This window comes from Balaenoptera acutorostrata, chromosome 14 (assembly GCF_949987535.1).
Source record: "Balaenoptera acutorostrata chromosome 14, mBalAcu1.1, whole genome shotgun sequence".
In the NCBI taxonomy this organism is placed as follows: domain Eukaryota; kingdom Metazoa; phylum Chordata; class Mammalia; order Artiodactyla; family Balaenopteridae; genus Balaenoptera; species Balaenoptera acutorostrata.
Window position 1 is genome coordinate 39,674,163 of NC_080077.1, and position 21,253 is coordinate 39,695,415.

Genomic DNA, 21,253 nt, shown 5'->3' on the forward strand with positions numbered 1-21,253 from the left:
CTATTAACCGATGTGAAAAAATAAACACACTTTAGAGAATGCAAGTGTTCTGCAACTTTACCTCCCTCGTACTCCTTCAGGTGGAAAAAAAAAAAAAAATATATATATATATATATATATATATATATATATATATATGTAAACAAAACAAAAAAGAGAGAAAAGAATTCAAGGACTTGAGGAAAGGAAATCTAAGACACAGCAAATATTACACAAGAATGAAATTTGAAAGTTTTCTATAATGACAGCTCTAATACAGACCTAATAAACAAGAGGAAAAAGTCATAACAGGAAATAAAGAGCTCCTAGAATACCTTCAAGAGGAAAGTGGATTCCTTATAGTACACAATATGATTGAAAAACTAGGTACTGATAGTATAACTTTTACTTTATTAATTTATGTACTAAAATTATATTGACTTTTTGCATGTTTTCACTAGATGACTAAACAATAAGTAATACTTCAACTGGTTTTTAAAGCACTTGATAGATATTGACAAAATGGTGAAAGCTGGTGGACTCTACATCCTAAAATTTGACATTGATTTCAGTCTTTAAGTCTATGCAACAAGACTTTACAGTGAAATCCTTTCAGTGTTTCAGCAGCTAGTATTCTTTTTTGGGGAGTTTCTCAAGGTAGGTAATCTCGAATTTTTTTAAAAGTCATATTCTCATTTTATGAAAACTAAATCCCCAATTCAGAGGATTTCTAACTTTCAAGGTAAAGCAACAAAAATATCACTATTTAAGATTACGTCTTACATGTAGTCTTAAGATGCTAGAAGAATGATTTACTATTTTTCTCCTTTTAAAATCGGGATCTTAGGAGCGCTGAACTGATTGAATCACAGCTGTGTTACCTTTGTTATGGGGATATAGCTATAGTGACCCACGTACATAGAAATTGCCAGCACCCCTACCTAGGCAAAGCTAGTCGGGTACAGAGATTGCAGTAAGTACACAGAATGGATTGTAGGAAAACTGCATTTATTTCTTTGTGCTTAAATGTTGGAATAAAACTTTCTAGAAACACTGTTTAATTATCACCTCTTCCTTTCAGAGAACATAAGCAAACATGCTATAAAGAGCTGATAGAAGAGTCATCATAGGTATTTTAGGGAATCAGCATTGTGAAGGAGAAGACGAGGTGTCCACCATTCCTCTTCTTCCTAGAATCACAGACTACATTTCTTCATCTCCTTTATAGTTATGGGTGTCGACTTGACTGAGTTTTCTAGCCAACAGAATTCAAATTCAAATAAACAATGTACACTGTTTGCAGGTTTGGCCCATAGACATGTATCATATGTGATCCTCCATGCTTTTTCACCTTATAGGGAAATGCAATGAAACTGACCAAAGTGACCCGGGAAGCCACACATAGAAAACGGCAGGGCAACAAAGTGGAAGGAACATGGGTTACTGACTCGCTAGGAGAAGCACCAAAGCTTGATCAAAGCACCCTATTTGATTTCACCGTGAGATGGTTGAGCAAATGCACACATTTTCATTTGTTTGTTACAGCAGCTATCATTACCTTATATAACTACCTCACACTCACCCACATCTTAAAATTCCAACTGACTGAGGCCTTTCAAACTGCAGTTGACCTCAAGCCATAGAAACACACTATTTTTAATTGTGCATCAAATAGAAGCCCAGGATTAATACAAGGGGGCATTCCTCTTATGAGTTTATTGTGACTTCTCCAATTGCTGATATGAAGAAAACTAAGCCCATTAAAAACAAATCCTCAGAATAGTTAAAATGAAGAATAAAGAGTATTTTAATTTCCAGATCAATCTTAAGAGAATATAACAAGAGTGCTACTCATGGATGGGACAGAAGACTCACTCACCTCCAAGATTCTGGCAATATGGTACCAGAATTTTAAAACTTAAGAAAACAAAAATGACACCTTAATTTGAGATTTCAAAAGATTTTGATTTAGATGTCCAGGAGGTTACATTTATGAAGGTGAAATGACTAAACATTTGAAAGATAAGCATGTCAGTTTTATCAACATCTGTAGGAAAATCTGATAGCACTGGGGTCTTAAACTAATTTTTTCCAGTTTTATCAAGGCATGATTGACAAAAATTGGATATATTTAAGGTATACAGCATGATATTTTGGTATACACATACATTGTAAAATAATTGCCACAATCAGGCTAACTAACATATCTATCACCTCACATAATTACCTTCTTTTATGTGTGTGTGTGGTAAAAACAGTTGAGATCCACTCTCTTAGCAAATTTCAAGTATACAACACATTATTATTAACTATAGTCACCATTCTGTCCATTAGGTCTCCAGGATTTATTCATCTTATAACTGAAATGTTGTACCCTTTGACCAGCATCTCGCCATTTCCCCAACCTCCCGACCCCTGGTAACCACCATTCTCCTCCCTGTTACTATGAATTTGACTTTTTAGATCCCACATGTAAGTGAGATCATGCAGTACTTATCTTTCAGTGCCTGGCTTACTTCACTTAGCATAATGTCCTCAAGGTTCATCCGTATTGTTGCAAACAGCAGGATTCCTTTCTTATTTAAGGTTGTATCTAAACTAATTTTTTTAAGATAAATGAATGTTCACATTTTGCCATTTTGATTTGAAGAGAGTGAAAAAAATGAAGTTCTACTGGGAGAGAAGAATATATCAAGATGCATTTACATTGCTAATAAAAAGAATAAGAGAGAACTTGCAGTTACTCATCTTTTTTGTTCTCCAGTTAAGGACTTGTCTTAACATAGACAATAAAATGAAATGTAGAATAGCTCATATGGCTGTTCAGTTTTTCATTATAGGTAGTTACTTTCTATCCATTTATCATTATCTCAATGACTCAAACAGAAAGATTATTTGCTTCCTTCCCTTTTGTTGCTTAAATTATTTGGCTATTAGAAGAAAAATGATAGCTAGTCTCCTTTTCAGTGGTTGAAAGTGTACAGGTATTAAATTGTATGGATAATTACTGATACTCCTTACTTTAATTCAGTAAGTGTATGTTAAGTAAGCCTAGAGCACTCATCTCTTTATTTTTTTTTCAAGGTTGACAGCTACTTCCTATAACTAGACATTTTAAATGGATTTAGCTGCTAATCAAAAAAAAAAAGCAATTTTAATGCAAGAAAAAATAGTGAGATATATGCACATACACATGTATGTAGGTACATGTATGTGTTATGTGTATGTGTATATATGTACATATATATGCAGAATTAACCTGGCCTGTTAGCAAAGTTTATATAATCCTTAGCCTGCTTGCTGAACTGAATATTATATATAGCTTTTACATGTCTATTGTCAGATTTTAAAAAGACTTCCAACGCCCTACTTCTGGGGACTAAACCTCTCAGCCAAGCCACATTCTCATACCATGAAATCAAGCAACTTTAGGGTTTTCACTCATTTTGTTTTAGGTTAAGAAACAACTGAAAGGAAGCACACTTAGCTCAGACAGCTATGCGTGTGATGAACAAAATGTCACTTTTTTTTTTACACACTGCCCTTGTCACTGTTTCTCAACATGGTTCTGACTGTGCATACAAAGTGTGGAAATAAATGCTCCCACCTCCAGGCTGTCTGAATAAATACAGTTCATGAGTCCGTGTGTTCATTTTCAAAAAGACAGGTATTGTTTCAGACCTCTACCATCAATGCACCATCATGCTGCCTTAAATTTAGAAGGCAGCTTGCATGCAAGAGGTTTCTGCTATTGCCAGAAGCATTATAAGCCTGAAAACTATTGGTAGGTTAACAACCATTGCAAAAAACACTGTTGCAAAGCAGAGTCCTTTTGTCTTATTATGAAAGCCTAATTTGCTCAATATCTCACTGACTTCCTTTTTAATGTTCTCCCATAACTGTCCTACATACACACACACACACACACACACACATATACACACACACGCACGTACACACACATGTGCAATTTCAAAGCTAGCAGGAACTGTGGGTAAGATCGGGAAGACTGAATAAGCTAACGCTAGACTGAAGTTAATGGCGCTCCTCACCCGCTAGCCCTGGACAGGGATATTCCAAGTCATTAGCATGGCCTTTGTTTTTGGCAAGATCCCCTAGGTAGCACTGGGCTTCCAAACAGTCAGAGCCAGAATTTGTAGTGGCAGCACTTTCTGCCTTCCACATGAATGACCAGAGCTCTCAGAGCTAGCAGATTGGTGTAACAGCAGTAACACTGGACCTTTGAGTCAAAAGAAAGGGCCAGCATTAAGTACTGTGAATTGATTACATATTCTTTATTCTTTCACAAGTCCTATTTATTAAGGGCTCTTACAATATCTGGCACTGATTTAGGCACTTTGTGATGGCTCTACATCTGAGTCTTAGGTAGCAATTCAAAGAGCTATTCAATTCTTTGTTACAGCCAAACCCCTTGTCAGCAAGCTACCTCTTGACTACATTACGTACTTTTCAGCAGATGGAGTTTGGGGATTCCTGTGAAATTGTGAAAGCAACAGCACAGAGACTCAGCAGAACAGAGCTAAGGGGGAATAACAGGTAAATACATCCAAAGGGCAACAAACAACAGAGGTAGGGTCAGGATATGTTTTAAAAAATCACAAATAAGAGATTCTGGATTCATAAGAGAGTTTGAGTTTTTCACTACCAAAGAGTTTTAAGAATGGTAATATTTTATAAGAAAAATATTAAAATAGAGCAACAGCAACCAAAAAATATTAAAAGCATACTGCTTCGTTATAAATTCAGTCTAAGCTGTTCCAGGTATTTCCAAACATTTCATGTTTTAATTGGCTTCCCAGGCAGATATCTTAGAGTCAACAAGTCACATCCACTTAATCTTGTATTGATTTTCTAAGATGCTTCCTGTTACTACCCTAATCAATTACATTCTTGTAAGGTGCAAGACAATTTTCTCTTTCTCTTTTCCTTCCGACTAAGAATGAATACTTTATTTCCACAGAAAATATCTGATGTTGCCTCTTATCTGTCAAGGAGCCGCATTGTGTTGGTAAAAAATCTTTTATGCCTTTCATTTAAAAAAAATGTTTGAAGATTCTGCAAAGAGAAAGCGTACAGAATTGCCTTGGATTGGTATAATGAGTGGCTTACCAACTTGTGGTTGTGAGGATAAAAGTTCTCTTTGGCTAGCAGAAAAGTGCCTTGCCCTTGTCCTTCATCACAGGGAACTGGGAGGTTGGTAGTCACTCAAAGAGACCACTCACTGGGAAGAAGAAAATGGTTCTGACACTTGGTGTCCAAAAAAGTGCAAGGTCAGCCATTTGTGACTATTTTAGTACTGTACTATCCCAACAGAGAAATTTCATCTGGATTGAAATGTGAGGATTTGGGGCATGGGGGAGGAAAGTTACTTTAACCTGAGGTTACCCATTTTTTCTTAGGCACAGCCCTGGAAACAACAGAAACAACAAGGGGGCATGGGAGGCACAAACTATTGGATGTAAAATAGGCTGAAGGATGCATTGTACACCATGGGGAGTATAGCCAATATTTTGTAATAACTGTAAATGGAAAGTAACCTTTAAAATTGTATAATTTTTGGGCTTCCCTGGTGGCGCAGTGGTTGAGAATCTGCCTGCCAATGCAGGGGACACGGGTTCGAGCCCTGGTCTGGGAGGATCCCACATGCCGCGGAGCAACTGGGCCCATGAGCCACAATTACTGAGCCTGCGCATCTGGAGCCTGTGCTCTGCAACAAGAGAGGCCGCGATGGTGAGAGGCCCACGCACCGCGATGAAGAGTGGTCCCCACTTGCCGCAACTAGAGAAAACCCTCGCACAGAAACGAAGACTCAACACAGCCATAAATAAAAAAATAAATAAATAAAAGAACGTGAATTTCTAAAAAAAAAAAATTGTATAATTTTTTTAATTAACAAAAAACCAGAAACAACAAGATTCAGGGAAGACATTCATTCTTTGGAATCAGACAACCTGGACTCAAGACTTGAGGTCAGTTGAGAAAATTCAGGTAAGTGTCTTTAAACTCCCTGAAGTTTCATTATCTGTCCTACAAAATGGGATCAATATAAGTACCTCCAGGGTAGTCTGGGTGTCCTCTATATCTAACCACTCTCCTTTGATCCAAGTCAATTCTTCTACCCAGCAGATCTTTCCAAAGAAGAAGAGTGACCAGGTCACTTTCCTGTCCCAAGTGTCCCCACGTCTGGAGTACACAGGTCAAACCACACAGCATGCCTTCCTCCAGCCCATAGGGCCAGGTCTCAGCCTGCCTTTCCCAGATCACCTCTGGTCATTTGTTTCAATTCATTTCTCACTCTAGCCATATCGAAACTGATTTATCACATACTTTCAATGCTTTATAGCTGTCTGTTTGTTCAAGTCACCTCCCCTAAAGTTTCCCTGCCCAAAATGCCCTTCCTGTCCTTATTCCCTTAGCAAACTCTTGCTCCTCCCTCAAGGCCAAAGCTATCTCCACAATCACCACCTTTCCAACTGTGCCTGGAGTTTCTCCCAAAAGAAACAAAGATTAATTTTCACCAGGTGAAAAAAATCTCATTTTTTGTTTGGCTTCCAACAAGAAAAAAATATATTATTTGGCATCTAACATGAAAATATCTAGATGCTATTTAACCAGAAAGTGAAGTGATTTTTTAAAAATGGAATCTATGTATCTATAGTATGAGCACTAAAAGCAAAATATGATATTTTTCAGATTCCCAAAGTCAATCTTCTTTAAGTCTTCACAGCCTAGGTAGTCACTGAATTGTGAGAAAACCAGCACACATCCAAAAAAAATGCCACTTGAAAAATGAGCTTACCCACATCAATTACTTTGATCATTAATATCACCTGCTAAGTGCAAGGTGTATTATTTCTAATGTAATACTTTAAAATTGGTATAAATGAATAGACTGACAGCCAAACAAGTTAAGTAATTTGCCCAAATATTTGATATGTGGCAGGGCTGCCATCCAAACCCAGGTCTGTCTGCCGCTATAGCCCGTTTCCATCCTTCAACAGTGTCTCTCAGTTGGCCTTCTACTGTGATCACAGGTGGATCTTACAGCAATGGTCTCTGTGTTTTTATCCAAAGTATAAGGTGCTATCTCTAGCTGGGTCACTTAAAATACTTGAGGAAAAAGGGGATTGGTGTATGCAGGTAGACAGGTTATACAGTCACCTCTGTATAAAGGAAGAGAGATGGGCCCTCTTCAAAACACAGTTACATCCCTTAATAATACACATCATTAAATTAAGTTTCCTCCCTGGCACTAGACCCACTGGTAGCTTTCCTTACTTTTGGTTTAATCCCCTAGGATATTTTTTTGTTTGCCTAAATAAAAGTAACATATTATAGCAGAATGATAGCATGATATAAATTATCACTGAGTTATTAAAAATATTCTCACCTCTTAATTTCCCTGACTGGGTTAATTGGAAGGGGTTTATTATTGTGGTTTTGGTGGTGGTCTTAGTGATGGCGGTAGTTGTGTTTAACAATCTAAAATTGTGCATATGTGTCTTTACTTCAAACGCTTTACGGTTTCCTGTTAATCTCAAAAAATAAAGTTGATTCATGCTCTGCGTGAAACATATCAATACACAATAATATTTCTCACATAGTAAGTGCAAAATAAAAGAGTCTTCATTAGAAAAGTCAGAAAATGTTACTTCAGTATGAAAGTAAATATGAAATCACACCTGTCACAATGGAACATTTTTAGCACATCTTATATTCCTATTCAGAATCACCATTGTTTATAGATATCGATATAGACATAGACACAGATATAGACATAGATATAGAGCATTTAAAAGTTAATTTGAACTAGAGAAAAAAATGAGTTTAAAAGTTAGTAACGTGTCAAATTTATTCCCAGGAGGAGCTCCCTTCTTTTAAGTGGCTTCCCGATGGGCAACGAGGAGGAATCAACCCTTCTTACTCAGTCTGGGTCCTGGGAGCGAGGAAAGGGGCTTGGGACCGTGGTGGGGAATAGAGACAAGGCAGTTCAGCAGAGGTCCCTGCAGGGAGGGGGACCATTTCCCTCTCTAACACAAGCACAGAGCTTTAATCTGGCTGTAGCTCCTGTGGGGCTGACCCTCAGCACTTAAAAAAGTCCTGATCAGAGCCATGGGTAATGGGGAAGTTCCCCAACATGTCCAAGTGGTCAGTTTTTTCCTCCACCGAGGACTTATCATATTACTATTAAATGACTCCATAAAGTGTGTAAATCAGCAAACAGCAAGATATTGAGTCTATCCTTGAGGTGTTTGGTTTTTTCAATTTTTTGGAAATAATATGAGTTCTCCAGCTCTTCATATGCTGAAGGCCTAGACGACCCCTCATGCCAGTTAAATTGGGATCACGATTATAAAAGGCTAGGTTACCATTCTGTGCTAAGTAATATGGTTGGTGGTAACCAATTTTCTCTATAAAGTGAAGAACACTTTACACGCTGATGGCAGGAGGGCAGAATTAGGACTGATTCTACATGATACACATATTTCCAAACACTGTGTTTCCCCGTGCCCTCCCAACTCTTATTAACTCTCTCTATGGAGTTAAAAAGAAAGTGTAGTTCAAGATAAGGTAGGAGCAAGGCTGACTCACCAAGAGCAAGTCAGGAAGTCTGCATCAGGGAAAGACTATCAGAGAAAAGGATCAGTGTGTCTTATTCACTCCGGAGGCAAAACCCAAACTGTGAATTCAGTTTGGTTAAGATGTCCTGCTACTTGGAGAAGTGACCTTTTTTTTAGCGGGCCATCATCCTTCAATTTAGGTGCCTACAGACACAGTCAGAAATTACTGTGAAGCAGAGATCTAGATAATTCTGCTTGTTCCACTTAAAAAAAAAAAAAATCTAGCATCCTGGACTAATGAATGACAACAATAAAATTAGTTATTTTGTGATATTTTCAGTGATAAACGTTACAAAAACTAACTGCTGCAAACTTCTAAAAAGCAAGTTGAACATACTGAGAATAAATACTGAATAACATCACTTAAGAATTAATTTACAAATCTTTTTAAGAATTTAAATTTTATTCCATAAACATTATATATAAAGTAGCATAAAGCAAAGCAGAGAGCAGAAAAAAGACACCTTAAAACTTAAAAAGAAATCGTCGATATTAGGTTTATAACATGCCACTAAATAATAACTGATTTTCCATTTTATAATTCCCAACCAGTTAAATGTCATTCATTGGAAGATGCACCATTCCTCTGTCAACTCCACATCATGGCCCTTCCACAATAAAAAAAAAAAAAAAAAAAAAAAAAGCAAAAAAAACCCTAATTAAGTCTAAAGAAGTAATTCAAAACAGTGATTCCATATCTTAGATACCAAAAAACATATGATTGATTGGCTTTCCAACAGTTGTTGGGCAACTAAATGGAACAATGAAGCAAACATTTAGCTAATTAACAACTATACACAGAAAAGGAAAGAAAAACAAACAAACAAAAGCCTAGATAGCTAATAATTAAAATCCAGAAGATGTTGCTTGTTCTGATTATCAAGCTAAAAATCCCAGATCATCACTGGCACTTATGTTTAGACATAGTGAGGGCTTAGTGCCAAGTATCACAAGCTTCCATTCAGTGAAAGGCCCACATCTTCTAGCTTTTCTTCTATGATCCTTTGTCCAGTTAGTGTTTTAGTGTTTGTGCTTGAAAACTAGTTTTTTAAATGTGCTTTTATTATTCCTTACGTAAGATCTTCTGTTGTTCTATCACAGATAAGCCAAACATGGGAGACTGAGAAACTGGGTAATTTGTAAATCATTACCTGAAGGCCTTCGATAGCCAAGCGCAGCATGCTTGGTGTAAGTTTAGAGGCTTGCTTGAAGGTGAAGTTACTCCAGTCTATGATCAAAACAAATCCGTTCACTTGAAGCTCAGGATCTTCAATCATGGCTTCTAAAGAAAGTAAGATGGCACGCAAAATATCCACCAGTGTGTACCTATCAGCAACAGAAAAGCGCTGCATTAAATCTGACAACCACTTTTGTAGAAGCTATAGAAAGTTGTGAAGCATACTAAAAATTCCCTTTTTTTTTTTTTTAAATTATTTATTTATTTATTTATTTATTTTTGGCTGTGTTGGGTCTTCGTTTCTGTGCGTGGGCTTTCTCAAGTTGTGGCAAGTGGGGGCCACTCTTCATCGCGGTGCGCGGGCCTCTCACTGTCGCGGCCTCTCTTGTTGAGGAGCACAAGCTCCAGACGCGCGGGCTCAGTAGTTGTGGCTCACGGGCCTAGTTGCTCCGTGGCATGTGGGATCTTCCCAGACCAGGGCTCGAACCCGTGTCCCCTGCATTGGCAGGCGGATTCTCAACCACTGCGCCACCAGGGAAGCCCTAAAAATTCCCTTTTAAAATACATCAGGAATCTTAAGGAAATGATTTTGTTTAAAAATCTTTTCAGATGAAGTTTACTTTATTCGCTATACTCAGGGGACATATTAGAATTTAACATGCGTTCTACCAAAACAAATTCCAATGCTTTTGAACACATTACAATTTGTTTCATATTTTAAAACTTTTTCCTTTCCTTCTAGGCCTTCCTATGAGTTTATAAAATCTCATTTCAACAACCCTAAATACTAGGCATGGTACTTTTAAATAGCTCAAGAATGCTCTCAGTAGTACTGACGTTTCATATCGTCACATGTGGAAAATTTGAGAATGAGATTTGAAGGAGTTTCATCAATAAACAACACTATATGTAAACAGTTATGATTGAAAGTGTCAACAGATTTTAATTGTACTGAGTTTATAGCATAAAGATAAAAGAAAAGAAAAGAAAAAGGAAAGGTGGGATGGACAGAAAGAAAGGGAAATCAATGAAAATAAAAGGGAAAATGTACCTGTCTGTTATTACATAGGCCATCCAAATTTAGGGGTCAAGACTTTATCTTTTTCTACCTTGCAACTTAGCACAGTGCCTGGCACACTGTAAAAACCCAATAAATGCTCTTTACTTTCTTCTAAAATGGAACTAGACTAGAGTGCAAAGACACTAATTGTACATTAAGACACTGCCTCAACGAAGGCAGCAGAAGTAAGAAGAAAAGAAGCCAAATTTGAGAAGTATTTTAGAGGTAAATTTTTTAGAATTTAATACTTAATTAAATGTGAGGGCTAAGATTGAGGGAAGAGTATAAGATGACACACAGATTCTAGCTTCATTCTGATTAAATGGTAAAAATCTTTCATCAAAATCAATAATGCAAAAAGAGGATACAGTTGAGGATGGCTGGAAATGTGGAATTTGGAATAGTATCCATTGTACTTGAGAAACATGTAGTATACCCAGAAAGATATATCAAGTAAACATTTGAAAAAGTAAATTCCAAACTCAGGAGAGAGCTCAAGATTGAAAATTCCAGAATCAAAAGCATACCAATCCTACGTTCAAGGAAGTGAAGGAGGTAATGCAATCTGAGCTGAGAAGAAAATGAGATAATTATTCTAAGAGGGAATCCCAGCATTTCAAGAGGGATTAGTACATTTATGGAAGATGTTAACAATTTTCCATTTTTAGCAGCCTGCATTTCAAGTTTACTTTTCTGCTCAGACATTCAGGTGGAGGTATCTGGGAAAAGCGAGAGAAAGAAATCCTGACCTCAGGGAAGAGGTGGTGTGGGGAGGGGGGTGGATGAGGAGTGGAAATCATTGGGATTCAGTGGAAGCGATGGGCTCACCAGGAAGATGCATGAGACTGTGGCACATGTGAGGGAGTAGTTCTATTTTGACTTCTAAAAACATTTGGAGGCGAATGGAGAAAGTGTAGTAGTTCAGAAAGGAAGGAATAATTAACAGTGAAACCTCAGGCAATTTCTCACTTTCTCTGGGCCTCATTTCCTCATCTGTAAAATCAGTAGTTTGGAATAAAATCTCTTTAGGGTCCCAGCATTAATCCAGCAAAGGACGTGGTGTCAGAAGACTTCAAGACGGAATCTCTTCCTGTCCCTCATTAGCTGTGTGGTCCTGGACATGTCAATGATTTATCATTCTGAGGCTTAGTTCCCTTAAATGAGAGTATCTATAATTATCTCACTGCATCTCACTGGCAGTGGCAAGGTGGGAGGAGGGGGTATGGGAAGGGAAGTCAAAGACATGATTCAGGTGAAAGCATTTGCACAATGCTAGGTATATAGCATGTGTTCAGTAAATGTTGGTTGGAATACACACATAGCACACTTTTTATTGTAATGGTAACCACAGACATAGGGCACTAGGCAGGGTATAATCAGAACTAAAGAATACTTGCTTGTAAATTTTACTTAAAACTTAACGATAATCTTTAGATAGCTTACTACTACTGTGAAAGGCAAGGATCAAGAGATTATTTTTAAATCTCTGGAAAGTATACAGGGTATTTATAGGCCTAAGGCGATGGCATCCCAAAATACTACATAAACACATGAGTAAAATTTTTTGTAGAGCTCTGTTACTTGTCTTTAAATCTGTGAAATATGAATGACTGAATACCTTTATCTGTCACTTCATGGCTGGCTCATCTCCTTTTTAAACATAATGGCCTAACACAGTATTGTGACCAAAAGCCTATAAACCTACACAGACTGGAAAGTTGGAGCAGGAAGGCTATAGTTCTGGTTAAAATTTAGATCTACCCCCTCTAAAAAAGTATTCACTTTGATTTCTGAAGTTCATAATAATTATCACAGTTAAGAAAATTAAAAATTAGAACAATCCAATTCAGAACTTCCCCCCATTATGATCATTCTTACATTTCCTATAAGAATGACAAATAGCATTAATACCAAACAGCCTTAAGTAAAAGTGGAATCTGAAATCGGCTTTGGAAGAATGATGCACTGTATGTATTAAGAATAAACCATGGCACCAGTAGGGCTGAAAACAAGGGGCAATTTGTTTTAACTAACACATTTTAAGTTTGGTTTTTCCAAAGCTGTGTCAAATCAAGAGAGAAACTTATATACATATCATTATTCCAAAGGAAAGGAAATAAGGCAAATCCCAGGATCGTCAATAGAGAAAAGCAGGTTTGCAAAGTTTTCAAGAGTAAATCTAACCAATGGTTTTTTAATTTAATATCTTCTTCCAAAAAGAGAATTAAGTGATCTTTATATAAATTATACTAATGTATAAGTTTAATAAAAGAAACATAAAAACATCCTAGCTAACTGAATTCAAAAGGCAGGTCAAAACCACTCTTGAGGGGCTTCCCTCGTGGCGCAGTGGTTGAGAATCTGCCTGCCAATGCAGGGGACAGGGGTTCGAGCCCTGGTCTGGGAAGATCCTACCTGCCGCGGAGCAACTAGGCCCGTGAGCCACAACTACTGAGCCTGCGCATCTGGAGCCTGTGCCCCGCAACAAGAGAGGACGCGACGAAGAAGAGTGGCCCCCGCTTGCCACAACTAGAGAAAGCCCTCGCACGAAACGAAGACCCAACACAGCCAAAAATAAATAAATTAAAAAAAAAAAATCCTTCCCTCTACTTTAAAAAAAAAAACAAACAAACCACTCTTGACACTCCAATCCTCTGTTGTCAAACATGTCACATTACTACCATTAGCAGCTCAGCAGGTTATTCCTAAGCAGAACATTATTACATGAGATCTTGCCAAAGTCCACAAAATATCTTCCAAAGAAATGGAGCATTTTATGAATTTTCTGTCTTCAGGAATCCTACTTTCATTATTCTCTTTGGAACTATTTTTGAACTGTTATATTTTACAAATTAGACGTCGCTACAATGAGTATTTCACAAGCTCATGTTTGGGGTTTACATCCCAATTATAGTAGCTCTACCATTGCTATTCTCCCCTCCTATGTTGAAAGAAAGCCATAAACGATAAACTAGCACATTAATGGAGCTCCTGACTCCTGATTGTGCTTCCCAAAGCAGCATTAGGCGAAGCCTGAACCTGAAATCAACTTGGAGAGGATGAAATAATGACACCAGTACAACTGGGACTATGTAGACCATTGCTCTTGAAAGAAGTCAAAGCTGCTATAATATGTAAAAAAAAAAAAAAAATTTCTCCTATTTAGTACCAGTGTGATCAAGAGCAGGGAAGCTTCTTCTCCTGCCTCTGGCCTTACAAGGTTTTGGGGAGCTACCTAGCCTATGCTTCTCTCCTGGGGTTCACAACATCTCATCCCCTACTAGAGCTTACAATCAGTGCAAAGAGCAACTTAAATCACAAACAGGCCATTTCCTTCCTACTCTCCAGCCCTTTCTTGTAGCCTGACAAGGAAAAACTGGCATCTTGGCATCACACTGAGCAGCACAACAGCAAGTAGTTTTCCTCTGTCACTAAATCAATCAGCCATTATTAAATTCTTCATTAGGCTGCCCCCAACCCTCAGTTTTCATTATGCCACATTTTCTAATGTCTGAAGCACTTTGTGTTAGAAAGGTGCTAGGGGAAGAGACAAAGGAGAGGAATTACTTTTATTAATGCCTCGGAGTATCATTAGTGCTGAAGTCGATGAATTCACCAAGGTATTTTATATTACTGAGTGGTAATAATAATATCTCTATCTGTGTAATCGTTTAAGATTTCCAAAGCAATTTCAAACGCGTTATCTTAATCTCAAAATAAGCCCAAAGTCTCTGTGCCTGGCTTAGTTCCTATTATTTTGGAGATGAGGACACAGATGAGGTCTCAGAGAATTTAGACAGTTTGTCCAAAGTCACTATGGGAGTAAAACTGGAAGCCTAGATGAGAAGCTGGGTCTTTCTGACACCCCAGTGCTCTCCACTCCTTATGGTGCCTAGACCTAGAACCGAGTTTGATGAATAGCTGTTCTGCTTTCTCATGTCTCAGTGGCATACTGTGTGTCAGAAGATGGATCAGAAAGTCGATACCAACATGGCGCTAGGCCAGGTACCAGGGTAGTTCCAGCCTGGTCCCAGCAAGGGGCTTTGGCAGAAGAAAAGTGACAAGACGTTCGTGAAAGTCAGGATGGTAACAGGCTCAGTCTACAAACCTTGGAGGAAATACGAAATCCAAAATAATTATGTGTCTGGTTTGTATCACTAGGCACAGATTAGTTGTCTCAGCCTTGCTTTAATTTTACTGCTGTGGAAATGTAGGTGAGTAAGAACAAAAGAATCCTTGTAAATGAAACATCTAGAGGAAAAATGTCATTCTTTGAAAAAAAAAAAGGTTAAAAAATGTGCACCTGCTGCCGCCAACATAAAACGAAATGAAATAAAACAAAGTTGTGCTGGAAAAATACAAACATTGAAAAGGCAACTCTTCCTCAGGGCAGAGTTAAGTGTTTACTTAGCTGCTTGATACAGTCTTTGCCTTCAGAATATTTATTCTACCAACTTAAATTTCTGTGCCTAATGGTCTACATTCTGATGTTTAATCAAGATTTTCTAAAACATAGATGAATTTTTCAATTATCAGAGCTTGCTTTTTTTTATAATTATGTTTAATTGTCTTTTCGCAGATTTATGTTGGTTAACTATCTGTACACACAAAGCAAGTCTGACCAATTCACTTACTAGCTGTGTGGTTATGGGTGGAATAACTGCTCTGTGCCTGCAAACTGTGGATGTTAACAGAACCTACCTCATATGTATGTGATAAAGATTTAATAAATGAATGTTTATAAAGTGCTTAGAATAGTGCCTGACACATAGCATATGCTATAAAAGTGTTTTAAAATGAATGAATGAATTAAATAATTAATTAAAATGAAAAAATAAAAGGTTGAATTACATTCCCGAGCAGGTGATTTTCTCTCTGTACGACACTGAGCAGCCTGGTACCCCTGCCCTGAACTTCCAGCAGTGACAAGCAGCACCCTCATTTAGCACTTAACGACCTCTCTGAAGTTATTTAGCTTTTTGTGTTTTTTCTTCCCAGAGAGGTTATATGTTCCTTGATGGTACAAAGAATGTGTCATGTGTCTTTTTTTGCACCTAGCACCTATTAAATGTCCACGTATGTAGCAAATGCTGGAAAAAAGTATACTTTTTAATACATTGATTTGAATCAAGTACTATTCTATTCACTCATTTTACTCGATGTTGTAAAGATCCAACCAACGTACGGGGACATCTTTTCCCTCATGTCAATAGTGCCGCTTACTATGTTAATGAACTATATGTACCTGCCTTCAATGATGTAAAAGAATTCAATCTTTTTTCCCAGAATGGAGGAAATATAGTAATTTACTAAGGATAATTTAATAATTTACTAATTGTTGGCTCATGTTTTAAAATATCTTTACACATTTTTTGAGACATCCTTTCAGAGCACTTTAGTAACATCAAATCTGTTGCTTCTTTTCAACTTTGTTTAAAGTTGCATATTTGAAACATGAAAATAGCCTGGTTTGGGCCAGACCCAATCAACATCCTGCTGAAGTTTGGAACTCTTGGTCATTGCTGTTATTTCAGGATTATTTCACTAATTACTGCATAATTACCCTCGTTTTTAGAGACTGTCCTATTTTTTTTAAGAGATTTGTCCCAATATTTTGCTAACATTTCTCAGGACAATTTTTTTTTCTCTCCCATTTTCCATGGTATGAACCAAGGGCATATTTTGAAGTGAGCTGCAGTTCCCAGAGTATTTGTTTAAAGAGCAGCCCTATAAGGAAGCAATACAAAAGTCCTGCTGGGACAGAAACCCCATGGAACCCACACCTGCCACTCCTAGGATTGACCTAATCTCAAAATCAGCCGTAATACAGCATAGCAGTGCCTTTAGGATTTAGAGGGTAAGGATTCCTGACCCTGCCAGGATATATGACACCAGGAAACAAAAAGTTGAGAAATATTTAAATATTTTAATAAACAGAGCCAAGAAGACTTGAAAAATCAGTCCAAAAAAATTAAGCCTCTTTTTTGGCTTGTTTTTTGTTTTTAAAATGATCAAGTAAGAGTGTTTCTCCCTAATAACTAGTTAATTGCCCTTGTCTGTTTTAATCTATTTCTAATCATTTTATTTTATTTTATTTTATTTTAGTGCACTTCCACAGAAGAGTAAAGCTTTGTGGCTGAGAATAAAGCAAATATGTATAGTCTATGGCTATTTTTTAAAAATTTTAAGCTACCATCATCATAACCTTCTTTCATTTGAAGATTGGCCACATTATTTTAATAAATGAGAGCATAGTCATAATTAAAACTGGAGCTTCAAATAGCTGGCCATTTGTATAATATTTTCCTTTGTATGAAAAAGCCACACAATAAGAATGAACAAACTGACAATAGTATATTTTTTAGGCAAATTCCAGGATAAGTTAGAGGATCATAGCATTGTCTCACCAATCAGTCTTTGAGCCCTTTCAGAGTTTCAGTACTATAAGTGATAATCAATGTCCATTATGACAAGCCAAACATGGTACAAGACGGTCAGTACTTTCTGAATTGCCACTATATTAGAATCATTTTAACTTCGCTGTATTTAATTGTTTTCTAGTGGTTGTTAACCAGATTCCAGATAAATTGTTTGTTTACAATTGGTTGTTTGTGGTACTAAGTATAGAGAAGTCATTTATAAGTCTAAGAAGGTAAAATACCATTTGCAGGCTAACTGACAAATTACAGGCCACATATCAGAATACATGTCATCATTATGTTTCAGGTAACACAGTTTACTCATGAATATTCCCAACAATTACATGCCAGGGAATTTCGACTTCTCAGATACCTGCTCTCATGCCCTAGGGTCTAGACCACAATCTACTTTCGTTCCAAACTTCCTTTTCTTAAGGTAGTATAATCTATTCTAGCTTCTTGGTACATTATCATCACACTCTGTTGATGAAATCAGGTGGACAATTTGAAGGTATCTGCTGAGTCCTAAGCAGGGCACTGTCACTCAGGAAAGCAAGACAGCATGTAATATATGGAGGACTACTGCATCACAGTGCTGCAGGGTAACAATCCGTTTGTTTTTAATTTTGTGGAATTTACTTTTGTTTTCAGAAATTATGTTAGACGATTTGAAAAGAAAACAAAAAGATAAAAGTGTGTGAATCTTTGCCAAGGATAGCCTGCTCAATAAATGTAACAAATCATCTGAAACCTGTTCTATGTTTTTTTAAAAAAGAACCACAGACCACACTGAAAGTCATTTTGACATTTCAGTATTTCAAATATTTTTTTAGCTGTATTAGAAGGTGGGTACACTGTAAATATTATACCTCAGTCTCCTGAAGATTCCATATTTCTTGTAAAAGTTTTGGAAATGGTCCAGTTACTTGCAATAACCTGAAACTGACCTGCACTATATTGCAATAGGAAGAGACACTATTTTATTTATAGTCACCATCTCACACACATTTACTGTTTCCAGTCTCCTGAGAAGCACAGAAAACTGTCCTAAAAATTCAATATAGGAGAAAGTATATATCAGATAACTTCCTGCTTAGAATTCTTTTTTAAAAAAATGCATAACTCAATTCAACTCAACAAACATTTACTGAACATTAACTCTAGTTCAGGTGCTGTTATAGTAACATGAGGCTTAGTCTTTTTTTGTTATACAAAATTCTTTTACAAAGTTTTTCAAAATTCACAAAAAATCTTGATTATTCCCTTTGGGAAGTTGGAAATAACCTGTTATCCAAATAAAGGGGGATATTTTCTTCTACCTCATTTCTGGAATTTCCCTGTGTAATCCTGGACAATTCCCACCTATTCTTTCTTTTAAACAATGCTATTTTGCCTCTTTTAATAATTTTTTTTTTTTTTAGTTGTTGAAAGCCAGGTAATTCACTGAACAACTCAAGAAGGTGGTTAGAATTATGTTCAGATGTGCAATCTTCTCCAGGGACCCAGACTGTTTAGACTGGTGGGATCAGAGCAGGAAGGTGAGATCACCTCACTCACAGAACAGGGGAGGGATGAGGAGCAAGAGAATTTGGCACATGGCATATCCAGCTAACAGAGCAAGCATAAGGTAAACACCTAGGGAAGGTGGCAGAGACTTCTGTAGCAGTCAAGTCAGATAAGCCTTGAAAATGAATAGTGGAGGAAGGAAGGGGATTCAGGCCAAAGGCAGGAAAAGAGCTGGTGACACTCTGGGCACTGTCAGAAAGGCAGCTGTCCTGCTGGTTTCAGAGCAGGGCAGAGGCAGTTCTTATGCACATCTCCCAATGATAAAGGTTTACAGAGGATGCCGAGAGGGTAGACCTGCTTATCCACTAGTCATTGTATATGTATATGTAGATATGGGATAGGGGGGCGCAGGCAGGGAAAAGGAGGGAGGGACTTTTTAAAAAAATTATAGGCGGAGGAAACTCAACTGAATTTTAGATAAGCTCCAAATAACTTGTATACCTTTTGATCTTGAAGTACTAAAACTTCTTGATCACACCTGTTCATTTCCAACCACAGAAATTGAATTCGCAATTATTAGTCTATAGGCCCTGTAAGGTATTTTTACAGGACATGGCTTTTCATTTTTAATGTCACATGTACAAAGTTTTAATATTTAAGATTTTGTGTAGATTTAAAAAATAGTTCTACATATCAATTAATAAGTCCCCTCCCATTGTAGATTTCCAGGGAGATATATTTGGATTACTAGTAACTTATCCTTTACATGAAAACATGAGATAGACAACTAAAACATAGTTTCTTTAGTAAGTCCAAAATAACCACCTTTTCACATACATGAGAACTACAAGTGGCTTTTCTCTTAATTAGGTTTATAAATCAATGTCAATATTAGCTCAGTTATAGAAATAAATGAAAATAGGTTTGATGTATGCTCATGTCTCCCTAAGGGCAATCTGCTTCCCTAATGATATCTTTAACAGACTTTGAGACATATTTAAATACACAATTTCCACAGCTCCCATTTCATGGCAACTCAATAAACTAAGTTCCAATCTAACTCATAAAATACTAGGTTCTTTCCTGAATAAAATTTTTCAGCTTTGATATACACAATAATTGGTTTGCATAACCCTACAATGTACTTCTTAGATGAACTAAAAACTTTTTAAAGAGAAATTGTGGTCAAAGGATGGCATTTCACGAGCCTTTAAACTTTGCTACCTGATAAAGAGTAGAGTAAAATCTCTATAATTAACCAAAGTAAGAGACAGAAAGAGAACTCTATTCCCCTCAATGGCTAACTCTATGAGTTTCTTAGCTTTATGATTCTTCAGGTAGTAGTTTATCTTTATATTTACCTAAAAAATAATCGGAGTAGTTCTCAACGTAGAATTACAGGGAAAAGGAGACCAACTGAAGGGTTAAACGCCTGTTAAAAATATTAATTTGCATTCTAAAGTCCCAAGACTCTGAGAAGCCTATCTAGAGACCTATAAGATCCATAGGATTTCTCAGTAACTGTAAAAGTCTTTTAAAGTTGCTCCAGAGATGGTTTAAACTAACCAGATGCATCAAAAATCACCATTCACTGCACTAAAAATACAACGATGTTTTAACAACACTCTTCTTATGATTCATAATTCTGGTAACACTTTTAAGTTCCATGACATTTATTTAACTTCGAACTTAATTGAAACTACCTTACACAAAGGTCTTTTATAATTTCTTATATCTTTCAATCTGAGAAAATAATTCCTCCAACTGAGGAAGTAGAAGAGTCATTGCCTGTTTTTTTCAATTGTCATGTAGATGAAGTAAGAATATTAGTTCACCTCCATTAAAAAGCCAGAGAGCTCAAAAAGTCTACCAACTGACAGATCTGAACATTTTTCACTTCCTTCCAAAAGATGAAAGATCACATCAGACAGGAAACACATTCTTTAGATTAGTGACAGGTGTAGAACAAGCACACAAGTCAGCCTTTATTTTCAGGGTCGGCAGCGTGCTCAGCAACAGAGGGGACAACTCTTCCTTTTTATTGAAGTGACACACATCATATTATTCCTTCATCTACACATCACCAAGCAGAAAAGTTTCCAAGCAATAAAACTACTTGATCTTGGTTGAATGCCAGGGTAGTCTTAAAAAAATAAAATCGCAGTACTAAAGAGAGAGATGAGGAGGAGGAGGTGGAGGACGATGGATGATGGTGATGAATCCAGTTTAAGAATTTCTTTAGGAAAAAAAGAAAAAAAAAAAGAATTTCTTTAGGAGGAAGGAGGGAAAGTTGTCTCCATTCTCATACTCATTTCTCCACAGAACAGTAAACTTATTTAGGAGTTGAAAAACTTAGCAGCTTTATTTAGAAGCTGAATGATTTAGATTATACAGCACAATAATATGGTTCATGAAGCACCTAACGCTGCAGTAGAAAACGGGCGCTAGTGAAGTAAGAGTTTCAAAGGTA

At 36.9% G+C, this 21,253-nt stretch overlaps 1 protein-coding gene across 3 annotated transcripts in view; it reads right to left on the minus strand.

Moving 5' to 3' along the window:
- Positions 1-21,253, minus strand: part of CLVS2 (clavesin 2) — an 87,907-nt gene that overhangs the window by 60,903 nt on the left and 5,751 nt on the right. For all 3 annotated transcript variants that reach the window (XM_057528097.1, XM_007190788.3, XM_007190789.3), the window contains one exon: positions 9,773-9,947. In XM_057528097.1, the coding sequence (XP_057384080.1) occupies positions 9,773-9,947 (175 nt within the window). The remainder of the gene's footprint in view (positions 1-9,772; positions 9,948-21,253) is intronic.